A 23,330-nucleotide genomic window follows, 5' to 3' on the forward strand; every position below is an offset into this window, starting at 1 on the left:
CCCAGACAACACCACATCTCTGTTGTTTAGAATAGGCATGAAGGGGAATTCCCAAGTTATACCTTTGTCGTATAGGTAATCTTACAATATTTTCATGTTCTTTATTTTAGTTAAATAAAAGATATAAAACGATGAATTAATACACTAGACACATGGTTTTATTTGAACACTTTATTATGACATCGTAAAGTGATGAATAAAAACACTAAACACATGGTTTTATTCGTAGGCCTAGGTCTAGCCTAGGTATCATCGTTCGGTCGTACATACGTTTATTGAGCGTTACCTACGTATTAGGTCAAAGGTTACCACAAATTTAACTCAACCTCTATTTTACGAATCCCCCGATTTATGTACGCCCTCTGGTCCCGTACCGTACGTAAAATCGAGGTTCTACTGTAATACATTTAGTTGTCAATATTTTCTAATAAAGAATATGCAGTGTACAGTATAATATCCTTTTAAGTTTGTTTATATAAGAAAGTTTTTAATTAACTTATGCATTCATTCATATGTACATTTATTTATCTTTTCTTTAATAAGATACATTTGATAATCATGTTAAAAATAAGGAGGGCAAGATCCCTAAAAGCAAAGGCTTGAGGTGGGCTGACCACAAATACAGGAGGCTACACACGATACAAGAAAAAGACAGGACAGACGAAGAGAAAATGAAAGGAAAATAAAAACTGAACGATGACAAAAACGACAAGAAACAATGCTCAAACAAAAAACCCATCAAACCATAAATAGCTTAAATCAAAACTTTTTTAGCATTGGTAAAAAATAGTGATTACAGTGGCACGCACAATAGTAAGATCTTGTAATTTTCATTTTTTTTCTTTTAAGGAACCATTGTGGTGCAGCCTGAGAGTGTGAGTGACAATGAATTTAAGGGGCCTGAGTTCCAGAAAAAAAGAAATAGAGGCAGTAAGTAATTCTAAACTCTGTGCACACTCTCAACCTTATGTGACAAGATTTTGATATATCACCATGGCAACATATGTTGAAATTACACACTTATCTGACTTAACCATAAATTATCAAAGAAAACTTTATTGTGCTTTGACTTTTTTTGGAGGCAACAAACTTTTTTCAAGGAAATTATTATGTAATATTGCCTCAACCATTTTCCCCACTGGATATGTTTCAAAGCAAAAAAATTATTTTTAAGTAGTTAAAAACACCTCATACCACCTTATTTTGTGAGCTAGTGCTTAATCATAAGCCCCTAAATTCACTTTCTAAAAATAATTGTATATGTTATATTTTTAAAATGTTTTCCTCCCCAGCCAATTCAGATGTTGTACGATGTACAAGCTGCAGTGAACAACTTAATCCGGATATCAAAAGATATGTCCATGAACATCCGTCTCTTAAAGTCCTAATATGCAGGGTAAGTACAGTGATTATTATTTCATACACAAGTTTTTATATGGCATGTGTGATTTGCCTGTCTCAAATGATCGTTTTACCTCTCATCAGGCATCATAGACTTGGTTATGATGCCTTGAGGGCCCAATTATCAGTTTCGTTGAGTGGGTTGAGTCGCTGACTGGTAAGGCAGGGATGGCGCTAATGACAGCCTTAATGTCAGCACTGGTTTGTGCTTCTCCTCGACCCAGGGTTTGGTTGGTGAAATCTTGGAAAAAGTCTTCTCTTGGATGGAGGTCCACTGTTTCACATTTGGCTCTTGTACACTTGAAAGAACCCATTGCGTCTTCCAGAAGGCTAGCTACCATTTTGGACGGCCTATTTCGGTTTTCTGACTAAACCCCTGAACCCTGCCCTTAGGCTATTTACCACAATGCGCTGCAAGTTAGGATTGTTTCTTTTTTCTATGACTGCTTTTTTTATTTTACCTGTTTTTGTTTTATTTCCTTCTCTAAATATTTCGTAATATCCAGTATGTTATACGATTGCAATAAAGTGAATTATGAATTTGGGGTTATTCTATCTTTACCCCTACTTTTACCGTCTTATGAATATGATGTTAAAAAACAGTTCTAAAACAGTAGTAATGTAGAAGTCAAGAGGCTTGTCTAAAGTGACACATTACAAAATGGATCATATTTGATAACTATTATTTGAAAATAGGGGGCCAACTTTAGATTCATTGGTGTCATATAAACCAATTTTAACTGATTAATCTCTCTAGATCGTTATTCTAGATATACAAAAAGAAAGGAAATTCAGTAGAAAAAAAATGGTTTTTAAACCAGATTGATACAATAGATATAATAAACTCTAGACTGAAATACGCAGCCGGGTGAGAGCTATTTAACCAGCAACCCAATCATCCGGTGGTCTCTAAAGCTCTGTTTCCATAGAATCACTCACTCTATATTCAATAGTCGGCAAAAGTCGTCGGGAAGGTTGAAACTGGTTCAACTTTGCCGATTGCGTTGCAGTGCAATGCTAGTTGCCCTGACACAACTGTGCAGACACTCTGATTATCAGCAATGCAATCAGCAAAGTTGAACCAGGCTCAACCTTCCCGAGCCTAACAAATACATAGCTGATATATTCCAGAGATTGTACTATTTAATTTTATCATGTGTACCTTATTATTTATAGAGATGCTATAACTTCTACACAAGTGGCTGTTTCACAAAAGATGAAGATGATATCGATGAACAGTGCCACTGGTGTGGTGAGGGCGGCAAACTCATTTGCTGTGACTTTTGCTGCAAGGTTTTTTGTCGGGCATGTATCATTCGTAACCTTGGACGTGAAGAACTATCAGAGATATTAAACGCAGATGAAGACAGTAAATGGCAGTGTTACAGCTGTAATTCATATCAGCTTGCTGACCTCCAACAGTTGTGTACTAAAGTTCTATATGAGAAAAAGAAGAATTTATCTAACAGCAAGAGTGTTAAGTCTTCAGATAAATCAGTTTTTTTCAGTGTAAAAAAGCACACTGATGCAATCGTTGATGAACTAAAACTTGTGAAGGTGCAGAAGTTCAAACCACAGCACTCCGTTTTTAGAAGTATGAAGGCAAATTGTTTGAAAAAATTTGTTAAGAACTTAAAGGCTGTTCGAAGTTTGACTGAATCATTAGAAAAACAGATTTCTATTTTTTTAGAAACAATGTCGGACAAAAGTGATGAAGATTCTGAATCAGAAACCGAAAGAAAGAAGACTAAGAAAAAGACAAAAAGAAAATTACAAAACGGAAGTTTAAGTGATTCCAATTCTGTAAGGAAAAAAGTACCAAAATCTCCTAGGAAATTGAAAACAACTCCTTTGTTTGATGGAAAAGTTTTGTCAAGTGGTGATGGAGATAGTTCTAATGACTCCTTATTTGAATTTGATGTTAAGAAAAGACAAACATCAGACAAAATGAACAAAGAAAAAGAAATTAAGAAAGAGAAGATTAACAAGGATAAAAAAGATAAGAAGGATGAAAGTTCTGATGATTCATTAAGTAAGGATAAAGGATCAGATAAAATGATTAAAGGAAAAGAACTTAAGAAAGAGGAGAAAAGGGATGTGGCTGATAGTTCTGATGATTTTGAAGTAGGATTAGATGTGGAAAAACAAAAACAAATAAAGGAAAATATAAAAGGTAAGAATGGTAAAAATAAGATGATGAAGGATGAGGAAGAGAATGAAGGTTCGGTTGAGGAGTCTGAAGTTTTAAATAAAGCAGAGAGTTCTTCAAATGAGGACAAGTCAACAGCAGCAAAGGCTTCAAAAAATGCGAATGATGATATTGGCAGTGAATCAGACTCAGAGTCGGCAGTAGAAAGATTCATAGCGAGACTTGCAAAAAAGAAAAGAAAGGCAAAACGAAATTCAAGCGAATCAGAAGAAGTAGTTAAAAAACCACTAAAGAAAGATAAACAACTTAAAAATAAAAAAAAGGGACCAAAATCTGAGAAAAAATTGGATGACTCAGATCTGGATATTAGTTCCTCTGATTTGAGTGATGGCATGGAAGAAAGAAGAAGGAAAGCTCTTGACAGAAAAGGAAAACTTAATGGAGAAAGAAATAGTGATGGATCAGACCAAGAAATTGTTGCCTTAGGAAATAGTGCAATGATGTCTGCTGATGGCAATGAAAGTGAAATAGATGTTGAGAAGATTGCTGAGAAGTTGGTGTTGGAAGAGATGGAAGCTGAACAGGCCAGGGATGGAGAGGTCTCATCAAATAATGATAAGGGAGATGAAATGGATGATGAATCAGAGAAAGAAAAAAAAGACAAAAAGAATGTTGATAAGTCAAAGGAAAGAGAGAAGAAAGAGGAAAGCAAAGGTAGTTCTGATAAAGAAGGCGATGAATCTGATTCCAACGATGACAAGAAAAAGAAAAAGTCTGATGAGAATAATAGCAGTAGCGATGATGATGATGATGAACCAGAAAAGGGAAAGAAAGACAAAACTGAGGAAGACAAAAGTAGTTCTGATGAAGAAGAATCTGATTCTGATGCTAGGAAAAAAAAGAAAAAGAAAAAATCTCATCGCCTTATGCAGGTAAAATTAAATGAGAGTAGCAACAGTAGTGAGGAGGATACTGAGAATATGAGAGAAAAACGTGCCAGTAGAAGGGCGAAAATGATGGAAAGAAAGAGAAAACGGGAATCCAGTTCACTATCAGAGTCAGATGGAAATAGAAAGATTGGGAAAAGAAAGAAACTTCACCTTGAAGAGTCACTAAGTAGTTCTGATGAAATTGGCAAGAAAAAGAATACTAAAAGCAAGAAATCAAAGGGAAAGAACTCCGATACTAGTGCCTCGCTGGAGAGTGAAAGCTCTGATGAAGAAGAGGAGGAGGATGAACAGACGGTTGAAAAAGACGATGACGAAGAAGATGAGGAAGAGGAAGAAGTTAAACCAAAGAAAAGAAAAAAGAGATCAAAGAAGAGAGATGACAGCTCCCAGACATCAGGGAAAGAGGAGACTACTAAGAAAAAGAAGAAGAAAAGACGAAGGAGAATTAAAATGGCATCAGATTCATCAAATAAAGAAAGTGAAGATGATGATGACAGAGATGAAGAGAAGGTTAGTTGGTAGTGTTCACCTTTACCTAAAGGTCAGTTTACACTATCAAATATTGTGTGACAAGTAAATTTGATGTGTCAATATATAGACATGATGATGTCATATTACACCCAAATATGGGCATGTCACATTTATTTATCACATGAAATTTGATAGTGTGGACAAAGTTTAAGCTTTGTCCAGATTATCAATTTTTATTTGACAAAAAACTTGACATTCCTAAATATATTCATGATGATATCACATCATGACCATATATAGGCACATCATGACTATATATGGCCATACAACAGTTCAAAGAAAATATGATAATCTGGATGGAGGTTTACCATAATACTCTAGCTGTGTAGATAAAAGCAGTAGTATTTTTTCGCACTGTTTTGTGTATATTTTTTTTTTATTTTGTGTTTTGATGATTTTTTAGTAATGGAAGCAAATTAACACATGGTAGGTTCTTCAGACACAAAATGCACTCACTGATTAGGCCAGTAAAAAAAATTCTTGTGTTTCCATGTTTTTGAAAAATTCAAAAAACTAGTAGGTAGGAAGGAAAAGTAGAAAATACACCAAAATACAACAAAGACATTTTAATAATCTATATTGAAGAGCGAAACGATCGCATAACACTGTCGCATCGCCTACTGTCGCAAGATAGGCCTATTCCAGCCGTTTTAGCTCATTAAAAAAAACATTTTGAGATGTAAAAAAAAGCAAAACACTAAAATGCCAACTCTTAATTTCAAACATTTTTCATTTGGCCTTACTAGCTGCTGTTTGATCAAAAATTCAGGTAGTAATAAATAACATTATTATTTTTTTGGGCTATATACGATATAAATATAAATTTTGTTTTTAGAGTGAAGAACCAGATACACCAAGCAAGGGCAAAGGTCGTCGCAACATCCGCAAGGTTATGAAGGACAGTAAGCTGAAGGAAGAGACCAAAGCTGCCGCCCAGTTGGAACTGGAGAGACGCAAACGAGTTGCCGAAAAAAGAAAAGAGGTATTTTGTGACATATCTTCTACTTTTCATAACATAACAGACCCAGTAAAGAATGCTTGTTCGTAGCTAATGTGGCATATTAACGTTTGTGTTAGGCGTTTATATCCTCATTTGAGGCCTGCCATTCCAAAATCGGCTTATGTCATATATCTAAATACAGTATGTAAACAACTGATCTTTCAAAATTTGCTACTAGAGGCAGAATCAGAGATAGAGATAGCACAAAAGGATTCAAGGTCCCCGACGGGGGGTCCAAAAATAAAAGTTCCACATGCACCACTTAAGAATAGGTATTTTTAAATGCCAAAAAATGGTACTCTCAGGCTATGAAAATACTTCATCAAAGCTCCCTGATTAAATGTTTAAATTCTCCACCAACAGAAATCCGGGGTTCTCAGACAGTGGGTGTGATGCTTCACTGTTTGGTATGAAAAGACTTGTTTTATGATTTTTTTTTTAATTGGAACTATTGGTATATTATTTTCTCCAACATAGGTCATTGATGAGTCTGATGAGAAACCAAAGGAGAGTTCAAAGGTCACTTCCTGCACTCTAGAATATGATAAGAAAAAGGAGGAAGTGATGCTGGAGGTTGATAAGTCCATTGCCCAGAATCTGAAACCTCATCAAGTTAAAGGCATTCAGTTTCTGTGGGACTCCACATTTGAAAGCCTGCAGAAGGTAGATGAGCCTGGAGGAGGGTGTATCTTGGCTCACTGCATGGGTCTCGGTAAGACTCTTCAGGTAAGAAATAGCTGAAATCAGTCGTTAGTCGAAGGGGTTAGAATGGAATAATGATGATGTCAGATAATGATGATCCCTACATAAGGCATAAACCAGGGGTTTTTCAATATATAGCAATAGGGGCCAAAATTTTTCATTGGATAAATTTGAAGGGCTAGGGCAAGAGGTGTACTTTGTTCCCCACGAAATTAGGAATCATGATCTGTCCTGCTTAGTGACTGTTAATAGCCTTTGATGCTTGTGCTAGTTGTTTAATGTCCAGTTTTAGTTCAGTTGTGGTTAGAAATCTAGGCCCAAGCCTAACAGAATATATTTTTTTTGGCTTGTTTTTCTGGCCCGTGAGTGCTTGTTATGTGGCCTTGGAGCCGCATGTTGAGAACCATTAACATATACATATTTTGGTAGATTTGTACTGCCAGTCTAAGGCAACATAAACATGAACACAAACTTTTTTTTTCCTGCGAGTGACGCCACACTATCAGGTTTTATATCCATAGTTGATATATATATATATCCCATAATATGGGCAAACCAGATATATTTGTCACATAAAGTCCAGTGTAGACCAGGCTACTATCTTACCCACCAAAAATGTTAATCACTGGTCTCAAAGGATCTGTGTGGCCCCAAGCACACATAGTTGCTAACACCAGCTGACTAAACTAAGGCGCTGTCCAGATTATCAAATTTTCTTTGACAAATAACTGTTGTATGGCCATATATTTCATGGTGTGCCTACATATCTTTATGATGTGATGTCATCTCATGACCATATTTAAGCATGTCACTTGTTTTTGTCAAATAAAATTTAACAGTCTGGAAGGACTTTAAACAAGTGACTGTAAGAGTAAATGCTAAACAAATATTTCATGGTTATATTATCATTTTTGATGTATAGGTTATAGCATATATTCACTCTGTGATGACATCGGAGGACGTAGGAACTAAACACTGCCTTGTGGTGGCGCCACTCAACACCATACTTAACTGGGTGGCAGAATTTGAAAAGTGGCTGGGTGAAGATAGTGAAATTCCAGTAAGTACTTGTAATTTCAGTGTAGATTAAAATGTAATCTAAAATGGCAATCATGGGTTCTATTGTGACAATATATTGTGAACATGCATTATTCATTATTATTCATTATTCATTACACATTTATTCAATCAATGGGAAAAAGGAACTACAACTTACAAGAGTCCATCAATTTGGATCAAGCTTAGAAGCTGAGCTTGTCTCAACTTGACCCGGACGAGACACAAATAAAATAAAAAAATAAATCGATGAACATACTTTTTCGAAATATGAACATCCTGTCTTCCTGTGTATTGATTGGTTCACAGTGAAGGTGGTGCTGCACTGCAGCTTTCACTAGTACTGTTTGTCAGACTTAGGAACTCAAATAGGGCCAATAAGTTACTTTATTTAAGTTTAATTTGGCCAATAATGCTGTCTCTTATACACATCTAGATGTGTATAAGAGACAGTATCTTGGCTCACTGCATGGGTCTCGGTAAGACTCTTCAGGTAAGAAATAGCTGAAATCAGTCGTTAGTCGAAGGGGTTAGAATGGAATAATGATGATGTCAGATAATGATGATCCCTACATAAGGCATAAACCAGGGGTTTTTCAATATATCGCAATAGGGGCCAAAATTGTTCATTGGATAAATTTGAAGGGCTAGGGCAAGAGGTGTACTTTGTTCCCCACCAAATTAAGCTCTATCAATGGGTACCAGCAATTTGCTGGGGACTAACCTGCTATGGACTAGTGTCCCATCCAGGGGGAGTACAACTGTCATCCGCTTCACACTACAGAAACTGGGGATAAGCTCCAGCCCTATGAGCCCCGGTGGCTCGGAAAGGATTTAGTAGTTAGTAATATAACTATTTAAGAATATATGTTTGGTTTTATCCCAAAGGTGTATGAAATGTCATCTATCAAGGATAATTGGGGAAGAGCTGATAGTCTACGATTTTGGCACAACAACGGCGGTGTGATGGTGATGGGTTACACAATGTACCGAAATCTCTCCACTGGTGCTCGTATACGCAAAAAATCGCAGAAGAAAACCTTCTACGAGGCGCTTATTGACCCAGGTAACGACAGTTTTTTTTCAGTTGTAATTGTATTAAGTTAAAATTTGATAGACTGGACAGGGCATAAAGCTTAAAAAAAACTAGGCTTGTTTTTACTTGTGGACTTTTTTTTTAGTAATTAGAATGTAGGATTTGAACCAAAGACCATGAGATTAAAAGGTAAGCACCTTATTCACCAGTAAAGCTTCATTCCACAATGTTGATACCATGTTTCCTCTTGCCGAATCTTAATCAGGCTAGTGAATCCATCTCCGCTCTGCGGTCGCTGGATGATGCAATGCACTCTGCTGATTTTTGGTGGTATTGTGCATGGATCATTACTAAAAATCGTCTGTTGCCATGGAATCCTCTTGACCCACGACCATCAGTGCACTGTCTGCTTTGCTTTTGTTAATAAATATATTGTTCCTATTTATGAATATTTTGGTGTATACGAATAGGAATCAGCTAAAAAATTCTAAAATTGATGACATATTATTACTGGCATGATAAACCTTTCTGTCTCCACCTTAGGCCCAGACATTGTGGTGTGTGATGAGGGACACATGTTGAAGAATGCACAGACAGCTATTTCAAAGGCCCTTAACCAAATCAAGACCCGTAGACGTATCTGCCTTACCGGAACGCCACTTCAAAATAACCTCGTAGAATGTAAGTTAGAGGTTGTATTATCAAACACTGTGTATCAAATTGGTTGGGATATATAGAAGCTAAATATACCAGTTTATATAATCATCATTTAAATTGTGATTATTTTTTTTGTAGATCACTGTATGGTTGACTTTGTAAAGCCTAGCTTACTCGGAACCAAGAAGGAATTTTGCAATCGATTTGTGAATCCAATAACCAATGGACAGAGCTCAGACGCCAGCAGACATGATGTTCGTGTTATGAAGAGACGTGCGCATGTCCTCCATGACATGCTGTCTGGCTGTGTGCAGGTAAGCATACAGCATAGAGATACAGCTACTGGATATGAATTTATTGAGTTCAGTCTGTTCTGTTTTTAGATACCTGAATAAGCCAACTTACCAGAACACCCCTATAAATTTAATAGAATGATCCATTCCCAGCAGAGATAGTATGATTTTTTTTTTTTTTTTTTATAAGGAAGCTCTGTTTTATGTAACAGATATCAGTGAATTGCCCATATATAGGCAATTCATATGTATATGGGCAATCCATATGTATATGGGCAATCCATATGTCAGGCAACACATTTTATTTAAGATGCTTATTTTAACATTTATGACCCTTACTATGCTCCTTGTTGTCATCTCCACTCTGCACATAATTCCAAAGTCATATATCTAGTCATATATTATCGGAATGGTGTGTCTAATAAATTGGCAGCACTGGAGCAGCATTTTTTATTGTATCTGCCAAGTGTGACTTTTCTTATCTGCTTTTTGCATATATTTTTGATATATGTTCAGAGGGCGCCCCCACTCGAGCAATTAAGTGTACTGCCGGCAAGATAACACAACAAACATACATCCGTTATTTGTATTTTATCGTCTAGGTGTATCTTCACCGAACTACCAAGTATGTGATTCAATAATGTATACCAAAGAAGAAATAAATTCTAGAATGTTACCTTGATTTTGACGAGTATAGTCGTCCCTAGTGGCCTCAGAAACACCCTGTGGGATGAGTATATTCGTTTGCTGGCAGCCAACATGTTAAAAACATGTTAAAAACATGTTAAAAACATATTTAACAAACTCAAGGGTAAACTGTACCTTTGATCATTTTTTGAAATTGGCCCATTATAAATTTTAGATTATTATTATTATTGTTATGGTGATGTCATATCACGAACAGGTGTTGTCACATCAAAAAGTGTACAGAACATAAGTGTAATGTATTAATATTTTTTTTTTTTTTTAGTAATTTTTACATTTATGTGAAATGAACTTTATGTTTATGTGCAAGCGAGGGTGTAGCTGAAACCAATGCCAATTTATACAGCACTCCTGCCTATAGTCGCAACTTATGTAGTTGACTCCTGTTACTTTTGCACCAAAACTCATTAAAAATAAATGTGCAGGTCTCCCTCCAATTAAAGACCAATTCTTGGAATGGGATTTCCGTGGTCTTTAGCAGTTTTGATCTCTAATTAGATTAATAACAATAAAAGACATTTGTTAATATGGGACCACAGAAAAGTGGTCTTTATTTGGAGGGAGACATGTATTTCCTGAACACATCTTAATATTTGACAACTATTAATCAATTATTAATTTACAGCGGAGAGATTATTCAGCCCTCACAAACTATCTACCACCAAAATACGAGTACGTCATATCTGTGAGATTATCTAAAATTCAGATCGAGTTGTACGAGAAGTACCTCAGTACTTATGCTCGTGTAGATGGTGGAGAGAGTCTACAGCGCAAAGGGATGGGCTTATTTGCTGATTACCAAGCCTTGATGAGGATATGGACTCACCCATGGGTCCTCAGGTTGTCTTCCATCAGGGATATTAAAAGGGTAAGTTATTTAATGCAGTTCAATAGAAAGAAGGTTGGAACAGTTGCTAAGACATGATTAATATTACTGTATCGGTGACATTTTCTAAAAATAGAGAAAAAAATAAACTTATATTCAATGCAAGTCTGAGAGTGCTATTTCCTGCAATCTAGAGAGGGCCATCATCGTAATTTTTCTGGCCTCAACCCAAACCTGAGGGCTAAGGTAGGTGGACATTCATGTGAAGTCCCCTTCTACTTTGAATTCCCGACTAGACCCTTCTCTTGAACTTTTTGTTTTATTAGCCTCCCTGAAGAAGCGAAGCTCAGTGGAGGCTCTTGTTTTTAGCTGTGTTGCCTATTCATGTTGTTGTTGTCACTGTCGCTGTGTAATAATTATTGGATTTAATGCAATTTTAAGCAATAGCTTAGCAACGACCAATGACGCAATGTGTAACATTGTGGAAATTTCTTTCATTCTAGGCTCGGTATGATGACGAAATGTCCGACTTCATAACATCTGGTGAGGAGATGATGAGCGACGACAGCCTGGTTGAGTTCATCGATGACAAGCCACACGGCAAAAAGAAGAAAGAGTGGAGAGGAAGCGCAAGCAGTGATAGTGAGTAAGTTGAATCTGCAATAATTCTATTCATTTCCTTCATTCTCTTTGTGATGCTTTCTTTTACGTGACATATCTTTCGATTGGCTAGTTTACTTTCGGATTGATGTGAATGTGTAGGATGGATGAATGGATCTAATCACCGAGGATAACCTACAAAAGTCTGGAGAAGACTTATTTCCAGTAACTTCTTTCTGGTGGTGATTCGGCTGTACACTGGGAGACAATTCCCTACCGTTTCCGAAGAGTGTACTGCGTTCTTTAACATGCTCATGGGCCATATGTACATGGCATAAACATCTAATCCTGTCTAATCCGAAAGAAGGTGCATTATCGTAACTTGCATTTCAGCCCTCCAGCTGAAATACATTGAAAGCAGCAATGTGAAACCAGGGATCAATAGGAATTGAAACCGGGGACCAAGGGATTTTTCACAGTTCAGCGCACACAGAGGCTACCACCAGTTTAGCGGACTGAGCTAGGCTGCTCTCATGAAGAGTAAAAGAAGATACAGTGTAACATATAATGTGTACAACTTCATTTTTAGTGGTAGTTAGCATTTTTTATTTTTTCACCAGGGATGAATTGATGTCTAAAGCCAAACAGAAAACCAGTGGTAAAAAATCAGACGATGAAAAGTCTGACAGTAGTGTTGAAGTCGTCAACTCTTGGAAAACAAGGAGTCGCACTAGAAACTCAAGACTAGGTGATGAAGGTATAATAATGAATTATTGTAAATCTGTGAGTGTATTATTGGAAAATAATGACCCCCAAATGAACCAATATTGGCTGGAAAAATGTAATGTTTAATAATTGCTAAGCGGTAGCCAATAATTGCTAAGCAATGGCCTGACGCAGTGTAACAATGTAAAAAATTATTGCCTAAATTGAATTAATTTAATTATTTGTTTAGAACCATTAGAAGAGATCATACCTGATCCTGGTATTCCAGGGGATGATGAGTGGTATAGTAATTTGGTGCCGGAAGAGAGTAAAAACAACCTGGAAATGAGTGGCAAACTCCTGCTGCTAATGGAAGTGCTCAAACTAGCTGATATGGTTGGTGATAAAGTGTAAGCATCGCAACAATCATTATTTTTTTTCAATATAAAGCGCTTTCCATTTTCTTCATGCTGTCATCACTGTTGCCGAGTAAATTGTTTGTTACCATAATAACTAAAGTTTGGTAAGTCTGATTGGTTTCAAAATTGTCAGAATGCAGGATAGTAGTAAGCAGACAGCCTATTGTTTTTGGTACATGCGTGAATATGCTAATTACTCATTTGCATACTTAATATGTCACTCAGCAAATTTACAATAAATAACATCATCAATGCCCATAAAAAATGTCTTGGTTGATATTGCAACATGTCATGCCTTTACATTTATAAAAAAAAAATGATTTGATTTGCAGTTGAAATGTAACTTTACTTCATATTTTTTTTTATTAATAAACTTTTATTAAAATCGGATTTAAAGCAATTTATGTTGCTGAAAGAGTCTTAAGACTAGTCATGACAATGGCCAATGCAATTTGTTGCGCTTAGCACTAAAACTCAAGCAGTGGCCAGCAAGTTTCTGCTGGTAAGATGAGCCCATTGGGTTGTGATACACAGCACACTTCGACAGTCCACGTAGGGCTACTTCTCAAAGTATGCGGTTTGTTAGTAAATAGTACTTAGCCAGTCTAAATAGGTGCTTTAAATCAATATATGATTTACAACCTGTAACCTAGGCTGCAATATAGACCTTACGATCAAACTGTGGCAGCCAGCTTGTACCCAGATTTAGATAACCGTGTGCTCAACATTGGCAAACTCCTGCACAACATTGCCTAACTCGTACCCAACATTGGTTTACTCATACCCGTGTGTATCCGTACCTTTACTTTAGCGTAATAACACAAATTATGAAACGCACTGGGGCTTATTTATTTCAATTGATTCTTACACTAATTTGTTTTTCTTTTAGCCTGGTATTTAGCCAAAGTTTGTTGTCACTTGATCTGATTGAGGACTTCCTGACATACATTGATGAGAAGTCACAAGAAGATGGAAACCCTCTTAATGAAGTAACATTTTTGACCTTTGCTACCCTCTTTGTCCAGACTATCAAATTTGTGTATGACAAAAAATATGCGGCATACCAAAATGTGGTCAAGATGACATCACACAATGACCATATAAAGGCACATCATGACTATATATGGGCACATCATGACTATATATGGGCATCATGACTATGTGGGCATACAGATTTTTGTCAATTAAAATTTGACAGTCTGGATTTTGGAATGGAAGATGTAAACTGTGTAATGGTAATGATGATAAATTAAATAGATATTGTAAATTATAAAGTCATAGAATATAAGATGACTTTTCATGACTGATTATATTTAGATTGCAGGAACAGGGTCATGGGTCAAAGGAACAGATTATTTCCGAATGGATGGTTCAACCCCAGCTCACATGCGCAAACGATGGGCTGAAATATTCAATGATATTGACGACCTAAGGTAAACCATCAATTTTCATTTTAAGTAAAAGGTCAAGCACTCACTTCTGTTGTATTACAGTCGTACAACTAATCTAACACGCTACGCTTTCTGTTAGCGGTAGACGATGCAACCCTGTTTGCCGTGGCAGTCTGAATGGATCAGCATTAAAAACGATTTGTTGCGCACGCGTCATGGTGTTGCCTTCTCCACAGAATCAAATCGCGTCATGAATACCCAGCTTTGAGGTTTTATAATAAAGTCAAAGTAGATTGCAAACTGTTCTCAATAAGAATTCACTTGAGTAAACTCTAAAGGCAACTACTTGAAACACAGTATATTGGAAGCGTTTAGTTGATTTTCGTATTAACATGAAAATTTCCATCGTCATTTGCCTTGGCCTGGAATAGTTACAATAAGCTTTTCAATGTGATCAGTCATGCGTGACATCATCTACGCGCAATTTTGCGTTTTTTTTATAACGTGTTACATTATCGATCATATCCTAACCAATTGTCATTTCTAAATCATATTCAATGGGCATAAACTTCTGGTCAAGGTTGAATGTCATGTATCCTGCGCACGTCAACTGAGTGAGCTCGGGAAACAACTGCTTTAAACGTAATATATTGGAAGAGTGTGGTTCAGTTTGGTTTTCAAATTGAATCTCATTATTATTATTATTGTCATTGTCTATGTTGCTAGGCAATGTATTGATTATTAACATTTTTGTTGTCATTACTATTTTTTTTTTTTAAATTGTTATTATTGCTGTCTTGTTATTATCAGGTCTCGTCTGTTCTTAATCTCAACTCGTGCTGGCTCTCTCGGAACGAACTTGGTAGCGGCAAACCGAGTGATTTTATTTGACGCATCTTGGAATCCTAGCCATGATATACAGTCCATCTTCCGAGTTTACCGTTTTGGCCAAACCAAAGCTGTGTACATTTACCGTTTTGTGGCACAGGTAAAATCAATAATTCTGTATTGTGTGTGGAATAGTAGGTTGGTACTTAATTCGTCAGTGTTTAACTTTGATTAACACTACTTTGACCACAAGTCCATAGTGAATTTTGCCTGGAGAGCGCAGGGAGGAATTATCTAGGGAAGGGGACAAAATCCTTGTGACAATGGTGTTATAGCCAACCAGTTGAGTGATAAATGTTGGATGAGAAGATTATATAATTCATAATCATAATTTTATTTATTTTTTAATAGGGTACAATGGAAGAGAAAATATATGAAAGACAGGTATGTAGTTCAAATGTTTAAGTCAAATATGCATTGCATTTTCTGGGGCAGACATAGTTACAGCTGCAGAAACTAAACTAGAGGCTTTTGTGGTTCATATAGTATTGGTATTACATTTGTTAAAATAGATTCATTTTATACTATCGTTAGTTACTTATTTGCCCTTTAGGTTACAAAGCAGTCTTTATCACAACGTGTCGTTGATGAACACCAGATTGAACGACATTTTTCAGCAAGGGATTTGTCTGAGCTTTACAATTTTACTCCAGATCGCCTCGATGATCCCAATTGTCCTGAGAGACCAACACCAGCACTTCCAAAAGTATGTTGATTTATTGTTTTCCAAATTTTGTCGTATTTTCTTTTTGTGTGAACTGTTATTATTGTTATTATTAATTTCATAATTTTTCTCTTTAAGGATTTCATTCTTGCTGAGTTGCTGAAACATCAGAAAGACTGGATAGTCAAATATCACGAACACGATTCCCTTCTGGAGAACAAAATTGCAGAAGAACTAACAGAGGACGAGAGAAAAGAGGCATGGGCCGATTATGAAGCAGAGAAGGAAGGTCGTGTGTATGGAATGCAAATGCAGCAGATGCAGCAGATGCAGCCAGGCATGTCAGCAAACAACATGCAATTTATGCAACAATTTGGTGTAAGTCATTTATAACATGTTTGTGTCGGGTCATGTTACTGCCATAGTCCACAGACCGTTACTGCACTTTGATAACTTTGCATCTCGCGAACAAAATATCTTTCCCCATCCAAACCATAAAGTTTTTCAACCATGTTGCCTTAGGACGCCCTCTATCTGAGATTACCACTGCATGAACCAACATCCTTGGTCTCCTGGAGATGCACCCAAACGATTTCAGCTTTCTTCTGCGCGCATTTCATATTGTTTTTTCCAAGTGATTTCAGTATTCTTCGAAAATAGAATTTTCGTCTATAAAATCGTGTCAGCTAACAACTGCCTGCGCAGTGTCTCCAGTTTACAATTTACTTCAGAATATCAATTTCAGATGTAATAAAAAGCATTCGAAAAAAGTATAAATTGCCATTTCAAGGCTGCTAAAGGTGCCAATCCTTTACTCACGCTATGGTGAGTACCGCAGCGCACACATTGTGGTGGGTACCGTATTTCACACCGTGGTAAGTGCTGCAACGCACACCGTGGTAAAATATCGCAGTGCACACTGTGGTGAGTACTGCAGCGCACACCTTGGTGAGTACCGCAACGCACCATGGTGAGTACCGAAGTGCATACCATGGTGAGTACCACAGTGCACACAGTGTTAAATACCACAGCGCACACCGTGGTGAGTACGGAAGTGCATACCATGATGAGTACCACAGTGCACACAGTGTTAAATACCACAGCGCACACCGTGGTGAGTACGGAAGTGCATACCAAGGTGAGTACCACAGTGCACACAGTGTTAAATACCGCAGAACATAAAGTGGTGAGTACAGCAGCGCATAAAGTGGTGAGTACAGCAGCGCATAAAGTGGTGAGTACAGCAGCGCACACCGTACACCATAGTGAGTACTGCAGCGCACACCGTGGTGAGTACCGCAGCGCACGCGTTGGGGTGAGTTGGGTGTTGATTCTCGAGCCAAAAGCACCCAACTAGGCACCTATGGTAATGTAGTAGTTCGATGTATACCGGAGTCTCAAAGCCCTGTGGACTAGCTCATACTTTTAAATGTTTGAAAACAGGGGCCTAACTTTTGTCTGTAATGTTTTTCAGCATTTGTATCAACAAGGGCGCGATACACTGATGACGGGTCAAAGAATGTTGAACCCAATGCTGATGCAACAGGTAAGTAGCATCTCTACAGGATTGTAATGATTTAGAGAATTAAGGTAATTTCATCCCAAAATAAGAGTAACAACCTTGGTTTCTCTAGGCCTATTGCCAGACATCCTCAGTGTCTGTCTGCCGATATTCATTATCTTAAAGAAACTTTGTTCTTGTAAAATGATTGATAAATTTATCATTATCGTAGGCTTAAGATCAATGTGCCAACCAAGTATACATTAAGTATTGTATGGCTTAATCTGGCAGTAGAAAGGTTTAAGGCTTTGTTGAGATTATAAAATTCATCATGACCATATTTAGGCATGTCACATGTTTTTGTCAAATAAAATTTGATAGTTTGGACGTGTGTTTATTTTTGTTTTTTGCAGTATTCTCGATCTGCTCAGCAGAATATGTACAACATGCCGGTAAGTGAACAATTCTGTATAATTGTGTTTAATGACAATAATAATAAAAATAATAATAATATTAATAATAATAATGTCTTACCTTGCTTGTACTATGTCTGCTATTACTTAATTTATATATATATATATAAGATGTGTATATATATATATATATATATAGACACACAATATATAAATTTTTATTAAAAGACAACAATTTGGCATGTAAAATAAGACCGACTTAGGTTTAACTGTATATATATATATATCTATATATATATATCAGTTCAGTTGCCTGACGATCGCAATAACGTGAAACTCCGAGTAGCAACATTCTGTTCCAGCGACCTCCAGTTCTATATATATATATATATATATATATATGTATAAATGCACAAGTAGCGGCAGTTTGGCACAGTGGCTGAGGTTTGGGCTTTCAATCGTAAGTCGGGGTTTCAAGTCTCTACTGTGCAGATTCGCTTGTGTCATTGGGCAAGGCACTTTAGCTACATTGCTTCAGTCCACCCAGCTGTATCAATGCGTACCAGCAAACTGCTGGGGACTAACCTGCGATGGACTAGTTTCCCATCCAGGGGGAGGACAACTCTCATCCGCTTCACACTACAGAAACTGGGGATAAGCTCTTGCCCTATGATCCCCAGTGGCTCAGAAGGGATTTAGTTTAGCTTTATGAATGTACAAAGTAGATGTATGCGTTGCCGTAATAGACATAAACAAATATATATAAATTTTTTTCTTTCTACATTTAGAATGTGCAGCAACTTACCCAGCAGAATCTTGCTGTCCAACGTAACATTTTAGCGATGCAGCAAGCCATTGCTGAGCGCAACCGCATCGCCCAAGCCACTCCCCGCACAGCCCAGCAAGCTCAAAGCCAGTCCGGCATGAATATGAGCGTCCAGGAGATGTTGAAGAGGATGAGAACACTTGCCCCTCCTACTGGTGGCCCCACTTTAGTGGACATCACTGGTGACTCACCCCCTTATAATAGTAAAGACCCATCCTCCAGTATGTAAATGAAAACATTGTCACATGTAAACTGAATATTGTACTTATAAGAACAAACAATACGATACAATTAATTTTCCCAATTATGGTAAACAATATGTTTCTAACCTTTCTTTACTCTTCCAACATTTTTATAATAATGAATAAAAGTTAACCAACAGGAAATAACATAGGCATACATGGCATACATATTACTTACAAAACCCATTTCTGGTGAAATATATAAATGGCAGACATTTTCGTTTTATTTGAAACATAATTTGTAAAACCATTTCTAGCAATATATTTAACCCCAGTAGTGGGTTATATTTGCAAAATTAGTTGTAAAAACATAGATTAGCCCACTTTGTTGAAATTAGCAATGTATAAAACAGCAAATAAATATCAATGTCAATGTCCTTGTTGAAATATCCCATATTTAAGCCCAGCATGATGTTTCTTCAAGGGGATGGAATTACAGTATATGTCTGGAATGGTTATAAAGTAGATGTTTCTTAAAATATTTCCTCAATGGCACGTAATTTCCTGATTGCTTGACGTTGCTAGGAATTCGTACGTACATCTGATAAAATAATTATAAGTCGATATATTTATAATATTGTTTGTTAAAATTAGATTGTTATTGGCAGTGATAAATGTTAAACAGTGTGTCATTGCAAAATGTCATGGCTTGCAGTCAGGTGGTACTTTAAAATCAAAATTAATTTTAAATAAATTCAACATAATGTTATTAAGTGTAGAGTGTATGTTATGGTTTGTTAATATCGGTCATTGACTGTCCATGGTATTGAGTTTAGAAATGCAGTTGCATCCTATGTGAAATTCTATACAGTTGTGTGCTCATATTGTCATAGCTATATTGAGACATATTATAATGCTTTTTGAAATGTAAATATCCTACCTCTTCATCCTGTGATTGTCTTTAATAAGAGGCCTTATATGTGTCTTGGTGATCCCACTCTGAATACACTCTATCACATTGAGGACAGTTGCACAGCAGCCTGCTTGTAAGTGGCCTTATATAAATATAAATGAATAACATTTAACCTTTATATGTCGAGCTGATCCAACTCTGAATACACTCACTTTAGGGACAGTTATACAGCCGCCTGCTTATAAGCGATTCAAACAGACAATATTCTGTAATTGCTATGCTGTAGTTATTACCAATCTGAAATGCTGACAACCCATTTTTTAATGTTCTAGTATTGTATTAACATTTTTTATTAGTCATTTCATTATTTATATTAGAAATATCATTGTTGCTATTTGTTATTTTCTTGATTAATTGTTGTTATTGTTATTTTCATTAATATTTATTTTTTAGTAGTTATTTTTATTATAATTGTTATTTTTATTATTTTTATGTACTGTATTAATTTTTCTGAATTATTTTTTTAACTCCTAGACACCTTGAAATTGTTTTAGACTGTTTATACAACAATTAAGATAAAAAATACTTGCATTTAAGTGTAAGAAGCCTAATGCATTCTTATTAGTTACATGGTGGAAATTTATGTAACATAAATGAATATGTGAATGCACAGCGCCTTTAGTTTTTGACTTAAGGTTTTTATGTTGGTGCTACGTTAATCTCGAAATTTTATTTCTGTTCTGAGCCTATAAGACATGTAATAATAATGTTGGCCAACTCAGCGTTGTACGACGACGTAGCCCGACGCGACCTATGTAAGTAAACGCTGACGCTTCTGGATAGTTGCATCGTAGAATATTAAACATGTTTAATATTTTATTCTCATGAAAAGTTAAAGACTGCTCCCTACGATAATCCGCGTTGGATTGCGTCATACGACCCTGTCTATGTTGGCCTTAATACATGCATGTTTTTGTCAAGCTACAAACGTGCATTAAACCTTTGGAGTTTATTTAAAGTAAATTAGTTAGTGCATATTGTTATTTTTAAAGTAAGTAAGTTATTGCATCATCAGAAAACCATGTTCTAAAGTTCTGTTTTATAATATTTTTGTTTAAAATAGGTTTTTAGAAGTGAAAACTTGTACAAATCTCCTCCCTCCAACTCAGAATGATCAACAAATATTAATTAGAGAAGTAGACACTATTTATTTCTAGGTTTAATGTTTGTATGAAAGTATTTTATAGACATTGTTGATGTCAACTATAAGGATAAGTTGTCGCATAGTACAAGCAAGCATCAAGCATAGTACAAGCTGAGGTGTCATAAATTAATACAGTATAAAAAACTGAATAAATATAGTCGTGATGACATCACATAATGACCATATATATAGGCACATCATGGCTATATATGGGAATATAACATTTATTATGCATAGTTAATGAGTTAACATCACATCATGACTATATTATATAGGCATATCATGATTCTATTTGGGAATATAACAGTTAGTATGCATAGTTAATGAGTTTAGCCCCTGAAACGCCAGTTAAACAATTTAAAGCATGCTGATTAACAAAATTAAAAAGTAAGCGATTGTTTTCAAGTGACATTAGTCGATTATTTTCTATTTGTAAATAGAAAAAAAAAAAACTATTAAAGATGCAGTTTGGAGCCCCCACAGATAAAAGGAAGTTGTGTGGACATAGTAAGCCTAATAGCTTCTAAAAACAAAGGAAATTGCGATGGGGTGTAGAATTCATTGGAGTGACACCACAGGAAGAATATAATAACAGCATTGACCTGGAGAAAATGTAATGGTAATATTGTTTTCTGTGAGATTTTCAATTACAGTCTGCATCACAATGTCTTTCACACACACACACACACACACCCACCCACACACACACACACACATCCGTTGGTCTGACATGACCAAACAAAACAAACAACCATGTTTTGTGAGGAAGAAACTACGAAGTTATTGTATTTGAGTTTGAAATATTTACAAATTGTTCAGAAAAATGCTTCCATATGTAATGTGACGTCATAGTTTGTTTCTATACTGTTTGTAGAGTTTAAAGTTAACCGATAGGATATCAGGTGAAGATGTTTATTCAACAATCTTTAGCCTTTTGTGCAAAATATATATCGACTTATTTCAATATATGTGCTTTGTAGTTGACAATTTGTGTAAATACGTATCCTATTCGCAATAAGTTTATGGATGATAGATAAGGATGTACGTCTATTTAAACGCCAAATAGTGAGTTGCTTTTACCATGAGATGTAAGGTTAATTTGATGTAGAATTTGATGGGTGTAAACTCTCAAAATTCCACAGTTTATATGTTTGAGACTTTCATATACTTGGATGAACTTTCCGAACATCCAATTTTGAAGGTGCAAATCTTGTGGAACTTCCAGGGTTGGATGGTTAAACGCTGCCAAACTTCCAGGCTTGGATATTTCCAAAGTTCGTGAACTTCCAAACTTGGATCGTTCCACACTGTCAAACTTCAAATTTGGATTGTTCTAATTGTGTTCAAAACTTTCAGGCTTAAATTTTGGTGCTAGTATTATTATTTTATCAACATCTTGGGGTATTGTAGCATTTCACAATACGGTTGGAGGAGTATTATAGAATTTTAACCTCTTTAGTTGTATTTTACCATGTTGAAGGTCTAGACAATTATGTAATGGTCTGGTAAGACAGCATTATGAATTTTGAGTTCGTATTTAAAGTGTACTGTAGTTGTTTGTAAATGCTCTATCATCATTATTCTTCTATGTGATCTTATAGGCTGTGTTTTGCTACAAAGCTTTAGAAATTACCCCTTAAAATCTATCTATTGTGGAAGAGTGGGTTTATTGGAAATATTTATATTCGTTTCAAGGATTTGATAAGGCTACATCTTGTTTATATGTTGCGACTGATGAGTGTTGTAAAGTCAATTTGGGAAAATCTGAGCCATTTGTGTGCGAGTGTGTCACCGATGGACCTTTCCACTAAGCCCCGCCCCTTCGATATTGTTGCTAAGGTCCTACAAATCGACACGTGCGTGTTCTTGTTAGACGCGCATATTCCTGACCCTTTTCTGATTGGTCAGTTTGATTGACCCTCTGGAAAGGTCCACTAGACTAGACTTTGCATGTATGACAACAGTGTCTTTTTTTTCTATCGTTCCTTTATTTAAACCTATTTTTATTGTGTATGTAGTGTTCGCCTATAGCAGTATTCTGCAACATTTATTAAAGTTCGTATGCTTAACTTGTTTTGATGTGGTGGTGTTTGTTGTTGTTATGGTTGTTTGTCTTCGCGAATTTATTTCAGAAACGTTAACATTGTGCGCCGGTATGATCGATTTTGTTGACGGTACAGAGCCTTAATGTATTAAGTCATTGTGTACAGTACTAGTAGTCTACCAAACCAAAACAATACGATATTGTAAAACAAGCATTTTATACTACAGTGGTATTATTAATCTCTCTGTACTTAAGAATTGGCAAACGTCCGTTG

At 36.1% G+C, this 23,330-nt stretch overlaps 1 protein-coding gene across 1 annotated transcript in view; it reads left to right on the plus strand.

The window, feature by feature from the left end:
* The window catches only part of LOC117124898 (transcriptional regulator ATRX-like), a gene marked incomplete in the record, with an annotated part of 31,406 nt that extends 8,321 nt beyond the window's left edge, over nt 1-23,085 (plus strand). The window contains 22 exon segments of the mRNA XM_033271231.1: nt 850-930; nt 1,293-1,396; nt 2,578-5,010; nt 5,867-6,013; nt 6,509-6,757; nt 7,656-7,793; nt 8,678-8,855; nt 9,369-9,506; nt 9,621-9,796; nt 11,106-11,348; nt 11,810-11,952; nt 12,527-12,663; nt 12,862-13,021; nt 13,920-14,019; nt 14,348-14,463; nt 15,232-15,409; nt 15,661-15,693; nt 15,863-16,015; nt 16,112-16,351; nt 17,448-17,519; nt 17,888-17,926; nt 18,676-23,085. Coding sequence (XP_033127122.1) covers nt 850-930; nt 1,293-1,396; nt 2,578-5,010; nt 5,867-6,013; nt 6,509-6,757; nt 7,656-7,793; nt 8,678-8,855; nt 9,369-9,506; nt 9,621-9,796; nt 11,106-11,348; nt 11,810-11,952; nt 12,527-12,663; nt 12,862-13,021; nt 13,920-14,019; nt 14,348-14,463; nt 15,232-15,409; nt 15,661-15,693; nt 15,863-16,015; nt 16,112-16,351; nt 17,448-17,519; nt 17,888-17,926; nt 18,676-18,942 — 5,525 coding nt within the window.
* Nucleotides 23,086-23,330: the final 245 nt, after the last annotated feature.

The sequence above is a fragment of the Anneissia japonica genome, unplaced genomic scaffold, assembly GCF_011630105.1.
Source record: "Anneissia japonica isolate Jap-2015-1 unplaced genomic scaffold, ASM1163010v1 scaffold1881_len754168_cov175, whole genome shotgun sequence".
In the NCBI taxonomy this organism is placed as follows: Eukaryota; Metazoa; Echinodermata; class Crinoidea; order Comatulida; family Comatulidae; genus Anneissia; species Anneissia japonica.